At 36.6% G+C, this 20,725-nt stretch overlaps 1 protein-coding gene across 1 annotated transcript in view; it reads left to right on the plus strand.

Annotated features, from left to right (window-relative positions):
- The window catches only part of OTOG (otogelin), a 114,686-nt gene continuing 93,961 nt past the window's right edge, over positions 1-20,725 (plus strand). Inside the window, exons 1-13 of the mRNA XM_070744041.1 lie at positions 1-20; positions 1,982-2,036; positions 6,950-7,040; positions 8,685-8,783; positions 9,102-9,256; positions 9,981-10,099; positions 11,433-11,638; positions 12,228-12,361; positions 13,574-13,680; positions 15,332-15,441; positions 16,369-16,494; positions 18,376-18,484; positions 19,890-19,936. Coding sequence (XP_070600142.1) covers positions 1-20; positions 1,982-2,036; positions 6,950-7,040; positions 8,685-8,783; positions 9,102-9,256; positions 9,981-10,099; positions 11,433-11,638; positions 12,228-12,361; positions 13,574-13,680; positions 15,332-15,441; positions 16,369-16,494; positions 18,376-18,484; positions 19,890-19,936 — 1,378 coding nt within the window. The remainder of the gene's footprint in view (positions 21-1,981; positions 2,037-6,949; positions 7,041-8,684; positions 8,784-9,101; positions 9,257-9,980; positions 10,100-11,432; positions 11,639-12,227; positions 12,362-13,573; positions 13,681-15,331; positions 15,442-16,368; positions 16,495-18,375; positions 18,485-19,889; positions 19,937-20,725) is intronic.

Below are 20,725 nucleotides of genomic sequence, written 5' to 3' on the forward strand. Positions count from 1 at the left end.
ATGGCCCTGGTCCATCTTGGGTATGTGCTGTGGTTGTTCCAGGAATGTGGCTCTGATTTGGAAAGTTTATCAAACCTTGTCACAACTAATAGAATAGAGTGTAATAACAGAGTTGGAAGGGACCTTGGAGATCTTCTAGTTCAACCCCCTGCTTAGGCAGGAAACCCTACCCAGTTCAGACAAACGTTTATCCAACATCTTAATTTGATTAATTTGGTTAATTTGATTAATTAAATTAAATTAAATTAAATCTTCTTAAAAACTTCCAGTGTTGGCGCATTTACAACTTCTGGAGGCAAGCTGTTCCACCGATTAATTGTTCTAATTGTCAGGAAATTTCTCCTTAGTTCTAACTTGCTTCTCTCCTTGATTTGTTTCCACTCATTGCTTTTTGTCCTGTCTTCAGGTGCTTTGAAGAATAGTTTGACTCCCTCTTCTTTGTGGCAGCCCCTGAGATATTGGAACACTGCTATCATGTCTCCCCTAGTTCTTTTCATTAAACTAGACATAGCTAGTTCCTGCAACTGGTCTTCATATGTTTTAGCCTCCAGTCCCCTAATCATCTTTGTTGCTCTTCTCCTCACTCATTCCAGAGTCTCAACATACTTTTTTACATTGTGGTGACCAAAACTGATTGCATTATTTCAAGTGTGGCCCTACCAATGCATTATTTGTTTGTTTGTTTGTTTGTTTGTTTACTTACTTACTTACTTACTTACTTACTTACTTACTTACTTACTTACAAACATGTTAAGGCTTTCTCTAGGTGTTAGACTATGACTTCAATCATTCTTTGCCTATGCTAGGAATGATGGAAGTTGAAGCCCCAAACCTCCTGAGAATACTAATCAGGGAACATCATTTTGTGTTGTGCTAAAATTTTCAGAAATGTATTTTAGGCAAAAGAGGGGCAACAGTCAAAATCTATGCAAAGGAAGCTATGAACCAAACCCACTGCAGCATTTTCTGCAAGCTTTGAAGTCCAAGGGTGAATGGACCACAATACACTTTTCCTGCAATGTTTGGGGGAGAAAGTCCCATTGAATTCTTCATGTCTAAGCAACAATATAGGCTGGTTCATCTGATTCATGTTGTGTGAATCAATCAAGAAGGCTTATATAGAAACTATATTTACATAAATAGGTACTGAAAATTGCATAAACTAGTCACAGATTGAAGAAATGTGTTCTGATCTATGAAATAAAAGTCTAGAGAGTCACAAGGTGTTAAGTATCTAATAATCATAGGCTAATAATATATCATAATTATATGTATATATATTTTGCAGGCTAAGAATGGGAATTTAAAATAAACTATTTCATAATATTTTAGCATCTTGTAGAATTTCATTGATGAGCCACTGAGCTTGAAAAATGTTTTAGTGTGCTAAATATTGAAAAATATGGAATGCTTTGGAAAATATATGAAAATGTAAGAAAATGAATATAAATATATCTCAATAAAAGCATTTTTCTGCAGAAGTAATTAGGGTAGAAGGATTTTTTTAAAAATTCCCAAGAAATGATTTGGTAGTTGGAATACGGGGTATTCAATTGGCTAGGAATTGCCACAAAGATATAAACACAGCATTTCTACCAATAAAATTTAAAATGTATTAAATGTATTAAAATATTCAACATCAACTTCAGAAGAAAAGGATACTCTTATTTCCTTTTAAAGTAAACTAACGTTCCTTAGTAATAGAAAAAAAAACCAGAATTACTGAAAAGACGCTAAAAAAAGTAAAGGAATTTGTTATTGCCGACTGAACAGTAGCAATCAAAGCTCTCAAAGAAAGGGCTTTATTTTCGGCAGCATCAAGAATTAAGGGGCACCCCTTAAATCCAATTTTTTTTGTCTACTGATTCAGTCAGGAGGCCTCAAATTGAGTGGAGGTGCAGCTTTCCTAAGTTCTGCATGAGTAAGAAAGGTGCAGATTACCTGTGCTCAACAAATCCAGCCTTGTTCTTTTCTTCCTTAGGAATGACAGCAGTGCGGTTCCTCAGAAACGAGATCCTAGTGTCCTCAGCGATCAGGTAAGGCATCAACTCTGCAGCTGTTTTTAGAATTTTAAAAGTTGGTGTGATAGAATGAACAATTCCCAGACTAGTTTATCCTGTATATACCTTTACGATCCTATGATTATTTTCCTTCAGTCTTTTGACACTGAGTTTTTGAACTCTTGATCTGAATGTCTTTACTACTTTGTATTTTTGGCCGGATTGAGGAAAAAAACTTGAGTTATAGATAGCTTTGCGATTCAGAAAGGGTTTACTTCCATCAATAGATGTATTTGCTAGGATACAATAGATGTATTTGCTATTGGAATGGTATGGCCGGATCATGTATTCATTCAGCATGCTTTCTCTTTATTTTGAATGGAAAAAATGTATTAAAATATAAGAATATGTCATACAACTGATTTAACAGATTCAAGAAAAAAAACGACTTTGTCATTTTAGAAGCAATTATTACACACATATTTAATAATACATCATACTTAAAATGTATTCTTCAAAAGCCTGGCTGTTCTAAAATTAATAAAAGTTTATAAAGGATAGGTTGGGTTGAATTTTTGGTTCATTTTATAATTAGATTCTATAAACTTCCTTTTATAAGATCTATAACAAAATAAATAATGTAAATGACCTGATAATCATTTTTTTCAATCACATTCCCAATAATTCAGAGCATTTGGCCTTAGGTTCTTTTCTTGCTTCGCCAGACTTTGATTATTAAATTTTAAAATGGAATAATATACCATCAGTTTTATTACAAGCAAGCAAGCAAGAATAAGAAAATAAACATCAGGATCAGTAATTTAAATGATTCCGTATTACCATTTATATATTTCCTGATTTTAATTGAGAGAAGGCTTGTTTAGCATTTAGGTCTCATTCAGAAGTTTAGGAGTGGTATTTGACAGTAGACAATATGTAGCTTACTTTTTTGCATTAATTCCCAATTAGTGAATACTTATTAAATCAAATTCCTAATAGTTTGGCTACATTTAATAAAAGTGTATTCATTATTTAATGTACAGTATTTCTACATTGCTTCCCTTGCTATTGAATCTTGCAGCTTTTACAATAAGACTAAAAACAATTAAAATACATTGCTTTAATTTATTATACTTTATTAGTTTAAATATATTTATTTAAAGTGAGAAGAAAACAAGTAAACAAAATAAAACTAAACTACTCATCTGTAACATTTGCAGAAAAATGCAATCTATTCATCTTTTTATTTTGTATAGCTTATTTAAATCCTCTAAATTCAGATTCTTTCTTTTGTTTCTCTCCAATTGTTTTGTTACTGAAAAGTTCAGTAGACAGAAAAAATATACAAAATACACACAGGAAATTAAATCAACTGGCAGTAAATCTGTGTTGTTGTTGTTTTTTAAAGTGAGCCCAAGAACTGAACGTAACTTTTTGTTACCTTCTCTTCAGGCTGTTGGTCTTAATTAAGTTGCTCAAAATACATGTACAATATTTGACAGGCATATAAGAAACCTTCTGAATATTATTAAAGCCATGTTACTGCAATTAAATGTCTACGAACATTAATACTAATGAAGATCCTTTCAATATTTTAGAAAGGTAGAAACTCTCAGACAAATATACAACCAAAAAGGGCTGAATTGATTATAGGGTTAGAGTCAGTAATTCACTATCACAACCTTCCCACTCCATTATTCCCATTGCTGCAAGTTTTTTTTCACGGTGCTCACAGGTACTGTTTTGTAGAACATCATGAATAAAACAATGCAAGAATATTCACACATAGATTGCTCAGTGAGAATCTTGCAGGAACATATATAGACTACTTTTAGGAGAACAGTTCCTGACTGGATCAGTGGACATCCTTCACAATTAAGAGGAACCACATTAGAGAAGCTTCCAAACGACCCTGCCGAAATAGTGGAATGAAACACATTCATGTTTGAGTTAGGGCACTGCACCTCTTTTTGTATACCTGGCTAAAATTAGTCATGGTAAGGCCAGATAAAAGACACTTCTTTGGATTCTGATTGATACTATCACACTATCTAGCAGTTCCTCACTCACCCTGAATAATAGGCGTAACGGTTCTAAAATGGACGTATCCATTTTTTTTAATCCACTCTTTCTTTGGTGGTGATAATGACTGACCCATCTTCTCCTGGGTTAATAGACCGGATCTGTTAGGGAGGATTTCAGCAGCTTCACCATTTCTTTTGTACTGATGTCAACCCTCCCAGGTAAACCAGACACGAAACAAGATTAGATAAATTAATTGTACTTTATTGTAAAGCTTCTACAATTTATGCATGGTATGTTTGTATGTATGATTGGTTTTATAACAAGGGTTTTTAGCTGTTTTAGTATTGGATTTTTACATTCTGTTTTATCACTGTTGTTAGCCGCCCCGAGTCCATGGAGAGCGGCGGCATACAAATCCAATGAATGAACGAACAAACAAACAAACAAACAAACAAATAAATAAAGCTACAGTTATATCATCTTGCAAGTCTAAAACTACAAACATCTGGCTGCCATTTTTAACTGCTTAATCCATTACGACAGATCCCTTCAAATAACTTTCTCTGACCCTTAAGCCACTAAAGGGTTGACTTCTCTTGTCCGATAGTCTATGAGGCAGTTTCTCTTCATCTCATTCCCTAAAGTCATCCACATATTCCACTTCAATTGGTTTTCTTGTGATTTTTTCACTCTCATTCCATTAAGTATAACTTACATATTGGCAGCAGCATCCATTCCATGTGGGTAAGGACCTGTATTCTCTTAGGCAGTTTCTTTTGGACCTGAGCCCGAGAAGCTGCTCCTCAGGAATCAAGGTTTATGCAGTCAACTCATGGCTGAAAGTACCATCAAGCTCACAGTCATTAAAATAATCTATATGGATATAAAACAGCTTTGTTTCTTAATAACTTTTTGAATTCACTCATGTTTTAATAATCAAAAGGAATATACAAATAACATACCAGTAGAATGATTTGGATAAATTTCTGACTTTGAATTTACAAAGAGGCTGTTTAAAGTATGGAGGATTTCTAGGAAGAGACAAAGCAAATAAATTCTAGGATATAATTTAAAGGAATTAAACATCAAGAGTGTTAAAATCCAAGTGAAGGAATATAAAGTTGTTTGATTGATCAAGGATAAAGTACATACTGCCTGTTTATGTTTCTTATAACCCCTAATGGAGTTTCCGTTCAGTACCAAAGATTTGGAAAAATAGATTTTTGTTGTAATTTTAGAGGAAATTATTACAGTATTAAAGTAAAGGGAAGGAATATAAAGTTGGTTTATTTTATTGTTAAAATATAAATTTGGTTTTCTGATCATTCTTCATAGACTTTTGCTGACTAGGACAGAATGACAAGGCTTTAAAAATTTGTTTATAGATAAAATATGAGATGAGATATGAGAGGAAGAGATGTTTTGTTGTATTCGTAGAGAAGGTGATAACCAGTGAAGGGCTACCAAAATTTTTACTACCACACTGTGGGTGTGGCTTATACAGGATGCCCGGCATATTCTTTCAACATCTTTCAGTGCAAATTGGGTGCTCTGGGGTTGAGCTCCATTTTTGCTACCCCACTGCGTTCCCCCCCCCCCCCCCCCCGTCCGGGCAGTAGCCCACCCCTGGTGATAACTTATGAAATTGTACTTGCAATCAAGAGGGAAATCATCAGACCAGGACTTCTGTTGCTAACCACGGTGGGCATTAAGTAGCTTGTGCCCAATTTTATGACTATTTTTGTCACAGTCATTAAACAAATGATCACGGTTGTTAAGTGAATCACATAGCCATTAAGCAAATCCAGTTTTCCCCAATGTTTTTGTTGTTTGGGAAGATTATAAATGCTAATTAAATGATCTCAGAATGCTAAGTAGGTGATCCCAGAATGCATCATAAATATATTCTGGTTGCCAAGTACTGTACCTGAATTTTGATCACATAAATATAGGGATACTGCAATAGTTGTAAGTGAAAGTGCAGTCATTAGTTATTTTTTGCAGTACTGCCCTAACTGTGAATGGTAATTTAAAAAATAAGTTGAGGAATATTTGTATTAGTTTTTTATCCTTATAACTGCAAGTGTTAATAAAACTATTATAGATATAAAACGTCCCTCTTCCTTCCTTCTGAAACCTTCTGAAACTTTTTGTAAGACCAGGTTAGACTAGGGCAGTGATGGTGAACCTTTTTTTCCTCAGGTGCCAAAAGTACATGTGCGTGTGCTATCGCACATGTCTGAGTGTCAAAACCCATAATTCCATGTCTGGGGATGGCAAAAATGGCCTGAAACAGCCCATTTCCCAAACTGGTGGGCCTGATAGGCCAGGTGGCAGAGGAAAAATGCCCTACCCCACTCCTGGAAACTCTCCGGAAGCCAAAAATGTCCTCACAGAGCCCCCAAGTGAGCCAAAAATCAGCTGGCTGGCACACACATGCACACTGGAGCTGAGCTAGGGTAGTGGCTCGTGTGCCAGCAGATATGGTTCCACGTGACACCTTTGGCAGCCGTGCCATAGGTTCGCCATGAGTGGAGTAGGGGGTGCAAGAGGGATTCCTATTGTTAAAAAAAAGAAACCCACAAACCCCACAATTTTTGAAACTTTTTAAAAATGTTAAAATTAAGTGAATGGCACCAAAAAGATTCTAATGCAGATAAATGAAGACGGGGACAAGATTGAAGAAATAATTCCAATGACATAAATGGCACTATGATTGTGCAACTACGGTAAATATGTTCAATAAAGCATATTTTTGAGGAGTTAAGCTTCTGCATTGTACTACACTGCAATATTTTAATTTGTAACAAAATAATATTATATCATAGCTTTCTTAATCACTGTACATTTTTCCAACCCATTTACACATATAAATAATGGACAATTATATGTTATGTCAAATTAATAGATTTTGTTTATTGCAGATATCTGGATTTTCATCATATAGTTCTTCCTCTACCACAATATCTTCATACAGGGAAAGAAGATTTCGTAACATATTTTGTGATTCATCAAGTAAGCTTCCCAAGCTATTTGTAAATTTTAAAAATCACTATAATGAACTTTACTGCAGTAAATTAAATCCAATTTCCTTACCAGAAATTATTGGAACAAAGTTGAACTTGCAAGGTGCAACATTCAGCAGCAAAATGGCTGATAGGACTATGCCATCCTTGTAAAATAATACAGATTTTGAACTATGTTGTGTGGTATTGTGCCCAGAATAGCATAACAGGTGATTTTGCTCCTGTTGCTTTATAAAAATAATAATTGTATACTAGAGTGAAGAAAAGGGGAAGGGAAGAAAATTTTTATAAAAGCCCAAAGATGAAAAGGAAGGGGAAAATGTGGGGTGAGATGTATATAAAGACCTTCCAGCTAATGGAATGCATAGATGATCTTGAGGAAGAGGAGATGCTACCTAAGAAACCAGACAAAAGAGGTAGGAGCCTACAATTGTTTAATAGTCAAAGAAAGAAACCTAGGAAGGATCTAATGGGCCTGGCAGTTAAAAGTGGTGGATGGGAACTTTGTATTTTCAGATTTGAAGGATTCTGTTAATGTAGCCTTACAGTAAATAGACTTAGCTCATCTATTCATGCTTCCATTCTTTACCTGGAAAGACTGACAGTGTAGTTCAGAGGTCTTCAAACTTGGCAACTTTAAGACTTGTGGATTTCAGCTCCCAGAATTGATCGGCCAACAAAGCTTAAAGTTCACAACTCTTAAAGTTGCCAAGTTTGAAGACCTCTGATTCTAGCTGGAGACTTCTAGCTGGAGGAATTATTTAATCAAGAATACTATTTCTATTAAAATTCTGCAGAGCTGATATCATAAGCAGGGAACAAAAACATTAATAAAACATTACAAGAAAAAACAATATGGAAAAATAGCCTGTAAATTGGCTATTGAAACTGCAATCCTCAAAGTATAGTAAATGGTTTTGACAATTGCTGAATGTTATTTTTATTTGGTTATGGAATTTAGCAGATGTCTAATTAATGGAAGCTGACCCGTCCCAAGAACACAGACTCGGAATCCCAGTTTTGTTAAGTTTAACTCCATCACATCAAATGTTCAAAGAATTGTGTCTCATCGAAATCCATAGTATGTCAGTAAATGAAGGTCACTTGAAAGAACTCTGGTGATGCTTTCAAAGTAATTTGGTCCAAGGTAGTTTCTACTTTGATGGAATATTACTGCAGTATCTAATGTTTATCCAAAGTACACTGATTTAAAGTCATCAAGCCTTTTTATGGAAATTCTCATTCATGGCTAGTCATGGCTCTCCCAAAGGTGCTTTTTCAAGAGGGAACAGGACTTTCTGGTTTTTCTTTGAAGATGTTTCATTTCTCATCGAAGAAGCTTCTTCAGCTCTTGGATGAGAGGTGAGATATCTTCAAAGGAAAAAAAAATAGAAAATCAAGTTGCCTCTTGAAAAAACACCTTTGAGAAGCCCTCTTAATGTATATTCAGAAATCATTGACATATAGAATATGAATAATAGAGTATAATAATTAGCTGAGAAGATTCCTAACATTAGTTGAAAAGATATGGTACATTCTAATGATTTGTTTTCATGTAACTATCCAGTTAGAATGTATGTAACTTGTAACAAAATTATTGCATGTTATTTATTTGTTTTTTTAAAAAACACAGATTTAGGTTTATTTGCTTGCTTCAATGGAGGTGAATGTGTACACTGGAAAATGTGCAACTGTAGTCGATATAACGCAACTGGATCAAGATGTCAGATAGGTAAGGAGATGATATCATTTTATGTTATGCTATAAGATGCAGAAATATCCTTTAGCATGATTGATAGATTTATTCTCAGAATCAATACAATTCCCCCAAAGACACAAGTCTGTATTTTGTAACTTTTAGGTCATATTCTAAAGAAGAAATGGAACCTCAACAACCATAAGTGCTATATATCACAATGCATATTGTGAAAATAAATATTTCCTCCCTTTTGGCTATACTGTATGTTTACTGTCATCACTTTCTTGGACCCAAGTTAAGCCAAGAGTGGTATTGCTTCTGAATAATTATTTCCCTCTTCTTTTGCTACAGTACATAACATGGGAACAGAACGAGACAACATTTGTCGAACATGGGGACAATATCATTATGAAACCTTTGATGGACTTTACTATTTTTTCTCTGGGAAATCTACATATGTTCTTGTCAGGCAGAATGAATTAGATGAACAGAGTTTTTCCATACATGTAAGTGAAAATAGGAACGAAGGTGTATTATGTAGTAAAGTTGTTTTTCTTCACTCTGGACTTTATGCATTAACTAGTTAATCTAGTAGTTGAGTTCCTTGCATAATGTGACACTTCTGACACTATCTGTTTCAGAGAATGTCAGAAAGAAGAGGGGTATATGATGGATGATTCTGTTTTTTTCTATTGCTACTTGATTGAGATTTCATGAACCTGTATGAAATTCTTTTCTGTGCATCTGGATGAAAAAAGCTAATACCTCTTACTCTTATAAACCCTTATGCATCATGATTTGTGGTCATGAAAATCTTTCTAAATTTGGCAAAGATTTGGGAGCAGGTTTAATTGGAGATTAATTAAACATGTTTCATGCAAATGTTAAAGGCTGCAGAGATCCCATTTTTATAGAGTTCCAAAAAATGTGGATCTTGACTGAACCTAAATATTCCAAGCCTCACATATTATTATTTATTGGATTTGTATGCCGCCCCTCTCTGCAGACTCGGGGCGGCTATACAGTATGTACTGTTTTGTATTTGGGAGAATAGAGTTGTTACTAAATGTGGTATCAAGCTAATAATCAATTCAGCAATAATTAAGATACAGGCAATGAACTAATGTTTATAATTTAAATGTTATTTAGGACCCTGTATCTGAAGTTGTATGCAAATTGTAATCTATTTTTTCTTAAAATTATTCTCTGACTTTTTTTTTTTTTTTTTAGATCCATAATGATCCAGAATGCAGTTCTTTACCATATTCCTGTAAACGATCTGTTAGCTTATATTTTTCTGGAGAAGAAGAAATCAGATTAAGTAGTGAGGTTACTTACAAAGGCATTGGGTAAGATAAACAAATGTACCTGTATGTTCCCATGTTCCTTGGTGTTTTTACCTACACTATTATTTTAACATTGCAGATTTAAGTATTCTTTGCAATGTCTAAATATAGACCAGGCTCATTCCTCTGGACAATATATAGTGAATACTTTATCATTCATTATTTAATTAATTTAATTTAATTTATTGAACTTTTATGCAATTGAGATCAATGTTTTTTTAAAATAAAAAAAACTTCTTTATAACTTTCTGCTGACTATTAGGTGTTTCTGGAATCACAGGGATATTTTCACCACACAGCTACACAGCTGACCAACTTAAGAAAAAGTTTCAGAAAGACACTTTAATGCCAACGGAGGATAAAAACAATCTAGAAAAGTCTAAATTTATATTTCCAAGCAGACTGTAGCAATTGCAGCGCGGTTTCTTTGAAATATTTCCATTCTATTCCATTTCCATTCTATTGGTTCCAGGCATATCTCTGGCCTTTGTTGCCTTTTCTCACACCAACTGAACTCCTCTGCTTACTTTCCACCTGCTTTTTTACAAAGCCCTCCTTCTCACAAGAAAGATAGCTAAGCAAAACCAGTTAAAATTGTTCTCCAAGCCATGTTAAGAATATTGTTACTAACAAATTCATCACAAAATGGTGTATGTATGTATGTATGTATGTATGTATGTATGTATGTATGTATCTATCTATCTATCTATCTATCTATCTATCTATCTATCTATCTATCTATCTATCTATCTATCTATCTATCTATCTATCTATCTATCTGATTTGTATGCCGCCCCTCTCCGTAGACTCGGGGCGGCTAACAGCAATAATAATACAATGTAAACAAATCTAATATTTAAGTTAATTTAAAAAAACCCAATTTAAGAACCCAATCATACATACTGACATACCATGCATAAATTTTGTAAGCCTAGGGGGAAGGAAAAGTCTCAATTCCCCCATGCCTGGCGACAGAGGTGGGTTTTAAGGAGCTTACAAAAGGCAAGGAGGGTGGGGGCAACTCTGATATCTGGGGGGAGTTGGTTCCAAAGGGTCGGGGCCGCCACAGAGAAGGCTCTTCCCCTGGGTCCCGTCAAATGACATTGTTTAGTTGACGGGACCCGGAGAAGGCCAACTCTGTGGGACCTAACTGGCAGAAGGCGGTCCCAGAGATATGATCCATTAATAGGAAAATGGCTCAGTAAACAGTTGAAGGCAGTAATTTTGTTTGATTTTCATTGGCTCTTATAAAAGTACAAAGCTGAAAATGGGAGTTTTGTAGCATTTGAAAAGAAAACTATGTTCCTGTCTTTATGGTAATGTTTTTCCCCCCTAGAATACAATTGCCGTATACCATAGGAAAATTACATATTCAGAAAGTAGCTGGATATATCATTGTTAGACATCAGTATGCATTCTCTTTAGCTTGGGATGGAGTATCTGCTGTTTATATTAAGATGGCTCCTGACTACTTGGGCAAAACTCATGGACTGTGTGGTAATAACAATGGCATTCTACAAGATGAGCTTTCCACAAGTTACGGTGAGTGATTACTTGAATTCTAATGTTTGCTCTTAGTACTGTATATATTGATGTCCAAGGAAATGAAATGTAAACAAAATACAGATTAGAATTAGTAAATGGTTTAAGTGAAATCCAAACATTTAAGGGTAATTTTACTTTGGGCAGCTCGGTATGAGATATTCTAATATAAAACTGAACGTAGGGAAAAAAAGATATACTGTATCTATAAGATTTGTTTGTTTGTTTATTGATTTGATTTGATTTGATTTGATTTGATTTGATTTGATTTGTATGCCGCCCTTCTCCGAAGACTCGGAGCGGCTTGCAACAATAAAACAGATTGTTCTAGTTTTATACGCATGGAATATTTATTTATTTATTTATTTATTTATGTATGTATTTATGTATTTATGCATTTATTTATTTATTATTTGATTTGATTTGATTTGATTTGATTTGATTTGATTTGTATGCTGCCCCTCTCCGTAGACTCGGAGAGTCTTTTTAAGACACAGGAACATTAGAACTAAATTATTTTAATGTAGTTTAGGAGTTAAGTAAAACTTCCTGTCTTTATGCAATGCACTTGTCCTTTTCCGCCCACTAGGAAAAATTACAGAAGACATTGAAGAATTTGTGGAAAGCTGGAGAGAAAATCCTCCCCAGGAAAACATCCGTTCCTGGAGCACATCATTTAGCTATGAACCACCCTGTGTGACTCGAACGGATCCATTTTTGCAGGTAGGTATTCAACACACCACACAAACTAAGATTTAGTTTTAAATGTGAAACCTTTTGGTCTATTCAGCCATAATCATTGCCGTTTTATTATATAAGTCTGCCATAGTGACTTCAGGGGTGGGTTCTACTTACCGTCACTACCAGTTTGGGATGGTGCTGGAAGTGCATGTTTTGCAAGTTAAACTCATCTGCGCATGTGCAGGAGGCTTTGCACATGCTCAGGAGGCTTTGCACATGAGCAGAGGGTTATTTTATCATCAATTGGGCTCTGGTGGATGGATTTCAAGCTGGAGGACTTGTTCAAGGGTGTGTCCAGGTAGTCATCGCTGCCGGTTTAGTGAGTGTGGGGAAATTCCCACTACTACCCCCCCCCCCCCAGAGATTAATAAGAAGCCAGTTCGTGGAGTGTAGGTGCTATATGGGTGTACCAAGGTACACCCATGACAGCTCGCGCGGCTGCATTCTGGACTATTTGCAGTCTATTTGTAGCCCCATGTAGAGCACATTGCAATAATCAAGACGGGAGGTGATGAGGGCCTGAGTGACTGTGCGTAGAGCCTCCTGGTCCAGATAAGGCCACAACTGGTAAATCAGGCGAACCTGGGCAAAGGTCCCCCTGGCCAGAGCTGGTTCTATAGCACTGGTCCAAACTGGCGGGAATCCTCCTCTGTCTGACTCCCCCCCCCCCATAGACTTAGTGTTGATAAGCCCTCTGGTCTAGAAGACTTTATAAATGCTGAAAGTATCATAGGAGCAATCAGTGAAATACGGTGAAGTGGTTATTGGATTTTGATTAAGAAGACCCACATTTTAAACTATGTTCAGAAGATTGATGGCACGAGAGGGGAGGGGGAGTGTCTCTATCTAGTAGTTTTGGCATTCTATCCTGAGGGGATGAGTTGGAACAGTTTATGTCCAGGATATGAGGGTCTGTGTATATTTTCTCAGCTTGTGCAATATACAGGTTTTCTATACAGGGCAGGCTGTTGCAGTTCTTCATTCTACTGTCTTAATTGTCCATTGGAGTCAGTACCTGTCCTGGTTAGTTGCTACACCAAACCAGACAGTTACAGAGGTACAAACGACTGACTCAGTAATTCCTCCGTAGAACTACCTGGGGCAGTCTGAGCTTCTCGAATTGCTTTGCTGTTTTTTAAAAATTTTGGTACTGTTTAAAAGAACTTTTCTCGTACTTTTTTCTTCTCTTTTCAGAGGACATACACATTATGCAGTGTATTGCTCTGGTCCCCCTTTAAAGAATGTCATGAATTTGTGAGCCCATTTCCTTTCATGGCCAGTTGCACAAATGATTTATGCATGTAAGTATTTATTTTTTGAAGTCCAGAGTTAGGAGTGCGTAGATAAGATCCAAAAAAAGCTCATGAATGCACGTGGGTTTATTTATTATATTATTATATCCAGTTCTTACCCTATTAATATCTCACATATCCTCATGATCTCTAGAAGCAGGTTCTCAACATGTTCAAGATGACATAGCATATATACATAGCAGGATTTATCTCGGCCAAGTATTTAATTCCCACCTGGTTCTTTTCCAATTGTTGTAGAGTGGCATTCATTTGTCCATTCCCGTAGAATTGGGTCAAAAAATGGAAAAAATTGATACAATTGTAGATCTAAAGTTATGTATTCCAAATTCCCGTTATCTGACTACATTCTGTTTTAAAATTAAATCACAGTTTAGTTCTATGATAATGGGCTTAAGCTGCCAGGAATAGTTGTTACTCACACCTTTGTCTTCACCTTTGAACTGTGAATTTAGAGTAATTTATTTTAATTTTATTTTTTTAAAACCACATGAGGGGGACTGTGGCTCAGCAGTTAAAGATGCCGAGCTTGTCAGCTTGGATTCAAGATGCGAGCGCCAACAGGGTGAACTCCTGTTACTTGCTTCAGTTCCTGCCAACCTAGCAGCTCAAAAGCATGCAAATGAGAGTAGATAAATAGGTACCACTTTGGTGGGAAGATAACAGTGTTCCGTGAACCTTGGTGTTTAGTCATGCTGGTCCCATGACCACAGAAAGGCTCTTTGGATAATGCTGGCCCTTTTGGCTAAGAAATAGAGATGAGCACTGCCCTAGAGTCGGACACCTCTAGATAGGGGGAACCTTTACTTTTAAAGTGACTTTATCTATGAATTATTCTGAATATCTTTCCCCAAAAAACTACAACATTGCTTTTATAATAATAATAATTAATAATAATAATAATTTATTAGATTTGTATGCCGCCCCTCTCCGAAGACTCCGGGCGGCTCACAACAACGATAAAAGCAATATTATAATGGCACAAATCTAATATTAAAAAACTAAAAACCCTATCATAATTAAAAGCACATACATACCAAACATAAATTATAAGGAGCCTCGGGGAAAGATGTCTCAAATCCCCCATTCCTTGCGGTATAGGTGGGTCTTAAGTAGTTTACGGAAGACAAGGAGGGTGGGGAGTTGATTGCAGAGTGCCAGGGCCGCCACAGAGAAGGCTCTTCCCCTGGGGCCCGCCAGACGACATTGCTTAGTCGACGGGACCCGGAGAAGGCCAACTCTGTGGGACCTTATCGGCCGCTGGGATTCGTGCGGTAGCAGGTGGTTCCAGACTCTGGTCCAATGCCATATAGGGCTTTAAAGGTCAACACTTTGAATTGTGACCGGAAACTGATTGGCAGCCAATGCAGGCCACGGAGTGTTGTAGATACGTGGGCGAATCTGGGAAGCCCCACGATGGCTCTCGCGGCCGTGTTCTGCACGATCTGGAGTTTCCGAACACTTTTCAAAGGTAATACAGTATATTGCTTTCGTTTTGTACATTGCCCAAAATAATAATAAATTAATGCATACTATTGTAAGTAATATCTCTTGATTGTTAATAACAATATTATTACCATGCCGCTCTTGTATAAAAATAGAGATAGTGATGTTATTTTATGTTAATTTTAATGTGTTCAAGGTCAGGCATTGATAATACCACTTGGTGTCGTGCATTAACTGAATATGCAAGGACTTGTGCTCAAGCTGGAAAACCACTCCATGAATGGCGTACTCACTTTGACCAATGTGGTAGGCTCCCTCCACAATTTGTTTTCATATTTTTAATCAGTTCAGCTAAGTTTGCTACATTTACTAACAGAGAACGGAAATGGTTAGATAAATTAGTAGCATACAAAACCAGCGAGAAACACATTTCTGCATGTATTGGTATAATAGAGAAATAAATAAAATTTAAAATCTACGCAAAATTTCATAATACAATATCAAGTTAGCAATAATAACATTTAAACTATGGGATTATAGGAGACGCATAGAAGGAAGATATAACTACTGTGCATTGTGCACCAAAATGAGGGCAGTGAGGAAAGAAATGTCTTATGGACTTACTTTTGCACAAGTTTGTAGTAGAGTGATGGCGAACCTTTTAGACGCCGAATGTCTAAACTGTATGCGAATGCATGCATAGCCGAGACCCGAAGACCAGCTGGCTGGCAGGAGGTGGCGCATCCCAACACCAGCAGTGTGGAAAGAGGTAAGATATTTTTCTTTTGTGAGCTTCTGTTTCGTCGTTTGCAGGGAAACAGAAGCTCATGAAAGAAACTCTACAAAGATCTGACCTGGGGCAATGGAGCCCATGCCAGCAGAGAGGGTTTGGCAGATACACATACCAGAGGTCCGCCATCACCACAGCTGTAGTGTCTTGCAGACATTATTTCAAATGTTAGGCAAATGTTTCTAATATTTGGTTCAGCTGTAGTTTTAGAAAGTATTTTAGACGCAAAATAAAATCTACATCAATGATTGGTTGCGGAGATGGAAAAGGAAAATAACACATCATTTTTAAAACCAAAAGTGCATTTAATATTGAAAAAAAATCTCAAGAATTAAAGCCTTAATGGATTTATAGAGCATGAACCTTTGAACAGGACTATTTTATTAAATGAAACTGAAGCAATTGCATAAATCAGGTAACATTCCCTGTCTTCTGTTTTGCAGTTGTTAAATGCGAGGAGCATCTTGTCTACAATGAATGCATTGACTGTTGCCCATTTTCCTGTCGCCAAAAAACTCTCTGTGTTGACAGTGAACTTCCCTGTGTTGATGGATGCTATTGCCCAGATGGTAATATGGCTATTGTGTGGGTGGCATTCTTTTAAATCTACAGCAGAATAGCAAAAAAACTATATTTCAAGAGCTTGCCACCCAAGTTAATGTTGTTAGTGAAATTGTAAATTGTTGTGGGGATAGATGAAATCAACCGAAAGGAATTCTAGGAATACTCTAATCCTCTGATGTGTTTCAAATTGCATTTTCCTCTCTGAATCTAAAAATTGTTACAGTCCTATTTGTTTGTAATGTATTTGTACGCTTGTCCTTCATGATAGGAACTAAGTAGTACCTTGCAACATAAAACGTTTCACATCTGAATTGTTTTGAATCTGAAATGTCCTCTTCTAAATGTGAATCATGTTGTTTTAATCATTTTATATGATCTGAAACTGGTGAAATTCATTTTTTTTTGCTACCGGTTCTGTGGGTGTGGCTTGGTGGGTGTGGTTTGGTGGGGGTTGTCTGGCTGAGTGATGTCACTCAGGGCAAAGTTGAGCAGCACCACCCCACCAAGCCATGTCCACCAAGCCACGCCCACAGAACCTACAGAAAGGTTTGGCCAAGTCTTCTAGCATTCAACTTGGCTGCTTCTTGCCTCCTCCTCATATTTGCTCTGTGTGTATCAGCCCAAGAAGAAGCAGCCTTGTTGAACGCTATAGGCGAGAGAAGCCAAACTTTTCCCCATCATTTCACAGCGGAGCCGCTTAGAAGGCAGCTTCTGTGCCCCCCTGTCCTTTATGGTTCCCCTTCCCCCACGTCAAAATACCTTAAAGACTGCAGCCAGTCTTTAAGGTATTTTCGACTGCCTTCTGACCAGGTCCACTGTGACGTGGTTCCTCCAGCTGCTGCCCTTCTCCTGGTCAAGTCCAGCTGTGAGTGGCAGCAGCAGGCAATAGCAAGTGTGCAGCCAGCACGAGCGGCGACAGTCACAGGTCTATCCCATGACTATCACTGCTGTCACCGCCCTCTTCACACCGGCCACTTGTGCACCCCATTGCTTGCTGCTTTTGGCCAGATGTGGCCAAGAGACAGCCGGAGGGACTGTGTCAAAGTGGAACTGCTCTGAAGGCAGCTAAAAACGACTCCTGATTGGAGTCTTCTCGTTATGAAAGATGGCTCAGCCTCACCGTGTCCCCCCTCCTACCAAGATGTGAAGGTGATTGAGGTGGAGGACGAGCAGACAGCAAGCAGGCAGTGGCTTCAGGGCAAGGCTGGAGCTGGGGAATGGCCTATTCCCTGACCTGGCCAAGGTGGGCAGTGAGTGGGGTCAGCTCTGGGATCTTAGGGAATGGCGTGTCTCTGAGCCCTGGCCGCTGACGCAAGGTGAAGAGTGAGCAGGCAGCATGCATTTGTTACCTTCAGTTAGCTCAGCTTAGCAGGTTTATTCGACTGGCGAGGCAATTAGCTGGACTGCATGGTGAAGGCAACATATATAGCTCGGGGAGGGTAGGCGGGACGAGCGGCCAGAAGGAATGAGTGGCGACTGGGCAGGCATGGGCAGAGCCAACCAGGGGGTGATTTTTACCGGTTCGGCGAACCAATTCAAATCACTTCTATTAGTTCACTTGAACCCGTCAGAACTGGTCAAACTTAAAACCAATGTTTTGCTAAAAAAGGAGGACATTTTAAATTTCAATACTTCCCCATCAAGCAAAATAGTTTCGCAGCCTAAAAATCTTTTTTTTTTTGCATTTGAAACAGGACATTTTATACTTAAATGAGGGCTTTCAAATTTGAAATTGTTCACATTTAAAACATTTTGTGGAACCTTAGTGCTAAACAATAATATTGGCATTATGAATACATGTAGTTTAAATACGAGGCAATCAAAATATATCGTTACCAATCACATGACTTGATAATTTTCTGCCTACTATTGAATATACATTCTAGGTCTTATTTATGAAGACAGATTATGTGTGAGGCCAATTGACTGCCCTTGTGATTACCATGGAACTATCCACAGAACTGGAGCAGTTGTTCAAGAGGAATGCAATAACTGGTAAATAACTTCCTGAAAAATTTATGCATGTCTTGCTACCTTCATACAACGAAATATATTACTATTAGATTATTAGACCTTCACCCAACAAAATATATTGCTATTAGACAAATAGTTGATAAAGTCGTATAAGTTTGTAAATTACATTTCCAAGGCAAGGGAGTTTCTTTCCCAAAAACATTTAGCAGAATTCCAGAACATTGGAAATTTTAGCTTACCTTGACTCTCAAAAAATTATTCTCTTTGGGAAAAGCGTGAAAGTAGCATTTATAACAAAAACAAGGGATGCTTTTCACTATAGCATCTTAGGGTAATTTTCTTGTATTGTGCTTCCATTTCCTCAGTTGTTTTTCTTTTTTTTAAAAAAGGTATTTTAAGAAGCCAAAATGGAATGCCTCCACTTTTAGAATGATAACACTTGGGGTCCTCTATATAGAAACATACGGAGCTCACTAAGGGGTACATTCTCCTTTCAAGAATGTAGAAAGTTTTTGAATTTGATAGAAGTCAAGATCCTTAATGCGTTTATAGAGATACATAATAAGAATGTATCTTAAAGCATATGGTCATTTGGATATTTTCTTTCCAAGAGAAAGTTGTTAAATTTATTATGAACAGAAGAGGAGGAGCCACATCTTTGAGAATAGAAAAAAAATGCAAGAGTGCTTTGTAACCAGGAACAAGATTGGTAATCCCACCAATTGTCTCAGATAAAAATTGGGTAATTCAAATTGGGTTGCTTTTTAATGTTTAATAATATACACTACAGAAAATCACCAGTGCTGAGTGTTTTGATGTTGCAACATACAAAGTGAGTTTTTACAGACTTCAGGGTCTGCTGTGGAAATGTTCAAGATTGTTTTGCAGATTATGTTATAAATAATTGTATTCTATATGCATTAATTTAAAAATGTATTTTTCTTAAATCTATATATTTATCTAAATATCATGATTTGTTATTTATATTGAGTTTAATGCCTAGATTGCACACTTGAAGAGTAGTTTTTGAAATAAACTTTATCATTTAAAAAAAATATTAACATGTCTATGATGTAATATGCTTTATTTTGAACATTTTGAGTCAAAGGAAATACATTCTTGTCCTTGTCCCAAGCATAACTTCCCCCTTTAATAGGAAGGGAAACAAGGAATCCATAGACACTACAATATATTTGATCAATATGAAAAGATCTACAGTATTTATTTCCATTAGTGTTTCCCTAGTGTAAATTGTTTCCTGAGATTTATAGCATAAACTCAACCAGAAATCCAGGTTCAGCTTTGGTTTCTGACTTTTTGTGACATATAAAAAGTTTTTATACATACTTTTTTATAAGTATAAAGTTCAGTATATGAGGCTTTCAGTATATAGTTTAGTATTATACAATGGCCTTTTCTCTTTCAGTACATGTTCTGGAGGAAAATGGATTTGCACTAATCTTACCTGTCCAGGTACATTGGTTTTTTGATAATTCATGCAAACCTTTCTAGCTTGGAATATTAGCAGTAACATTTTTGCAGGTTGTCACCCTATTATTATGAATTAGAATTTGTTTCTGACTGCCTGTCTTTTATAAACTGTACCTGTCTACCTATGAACATCATGTCTAAGTTTGCAATTTAGCTCCACTCAATTTTCATCCATTTCACATACCATGTACCATTCATTTCATTGCTCAGTAAGAATATGCAGAGCCCAATGACCTAGAATACCCATGTTCAGATCTTCCAACTTTAAAGCAAACCAATCAAGCCTTTTAAAACTTATTTAACTTTTCTTTGTGCATTATTTCTTAATGCCTTATTTTCCAAATATAAGTCATATTCTGTCCACTCAATGTCTATGAGCTTTTACTTAGTATCATAATTGTGCTGTGCATTTTAAAAAGATCCCTTCAATTTAGTGCTTTAATTCTGGAAAACTGCCAAGGAATAGGCTTAGATCATTCCCCTAAAAGAAGATCCAACACTCTTAAAAAATCTCGACATAGATAACTTTCACATAGACTAAATAGTGAATGATGAATATCTCCCACCCAGAAATTCAGCATAAAATAATATGTATGCATATATGTATTTCATTCAATCATCTCAGATTGTTTGAACGAGTCCCTGCAGTTTTCTTGGCATGTTTTTCAAAAATGGTTTGCCATTGCATCCTTCCTAGGGCTGAGAGAGAGAGAGTGACTGGCCTAAAGCCACTCAGCTGCTTTTGTGCCTAAGGGGGAATTAGAACTCATA

This window comes from Erythrolamprus reginae, chromosome 1 (genome assembly GCF_031021105.1).
Source record: "Erythrolamprus reginae isolate rEryReg1 chromosome 1, rEryReg1.hap1, whole genome shotgun sequence".
NCBI lineage: Eukaryota > Metazoa > Chordata > Lepidosauria > Squamata > Dipsadidae > Erythrolamprus > Erythrolamprus reginae.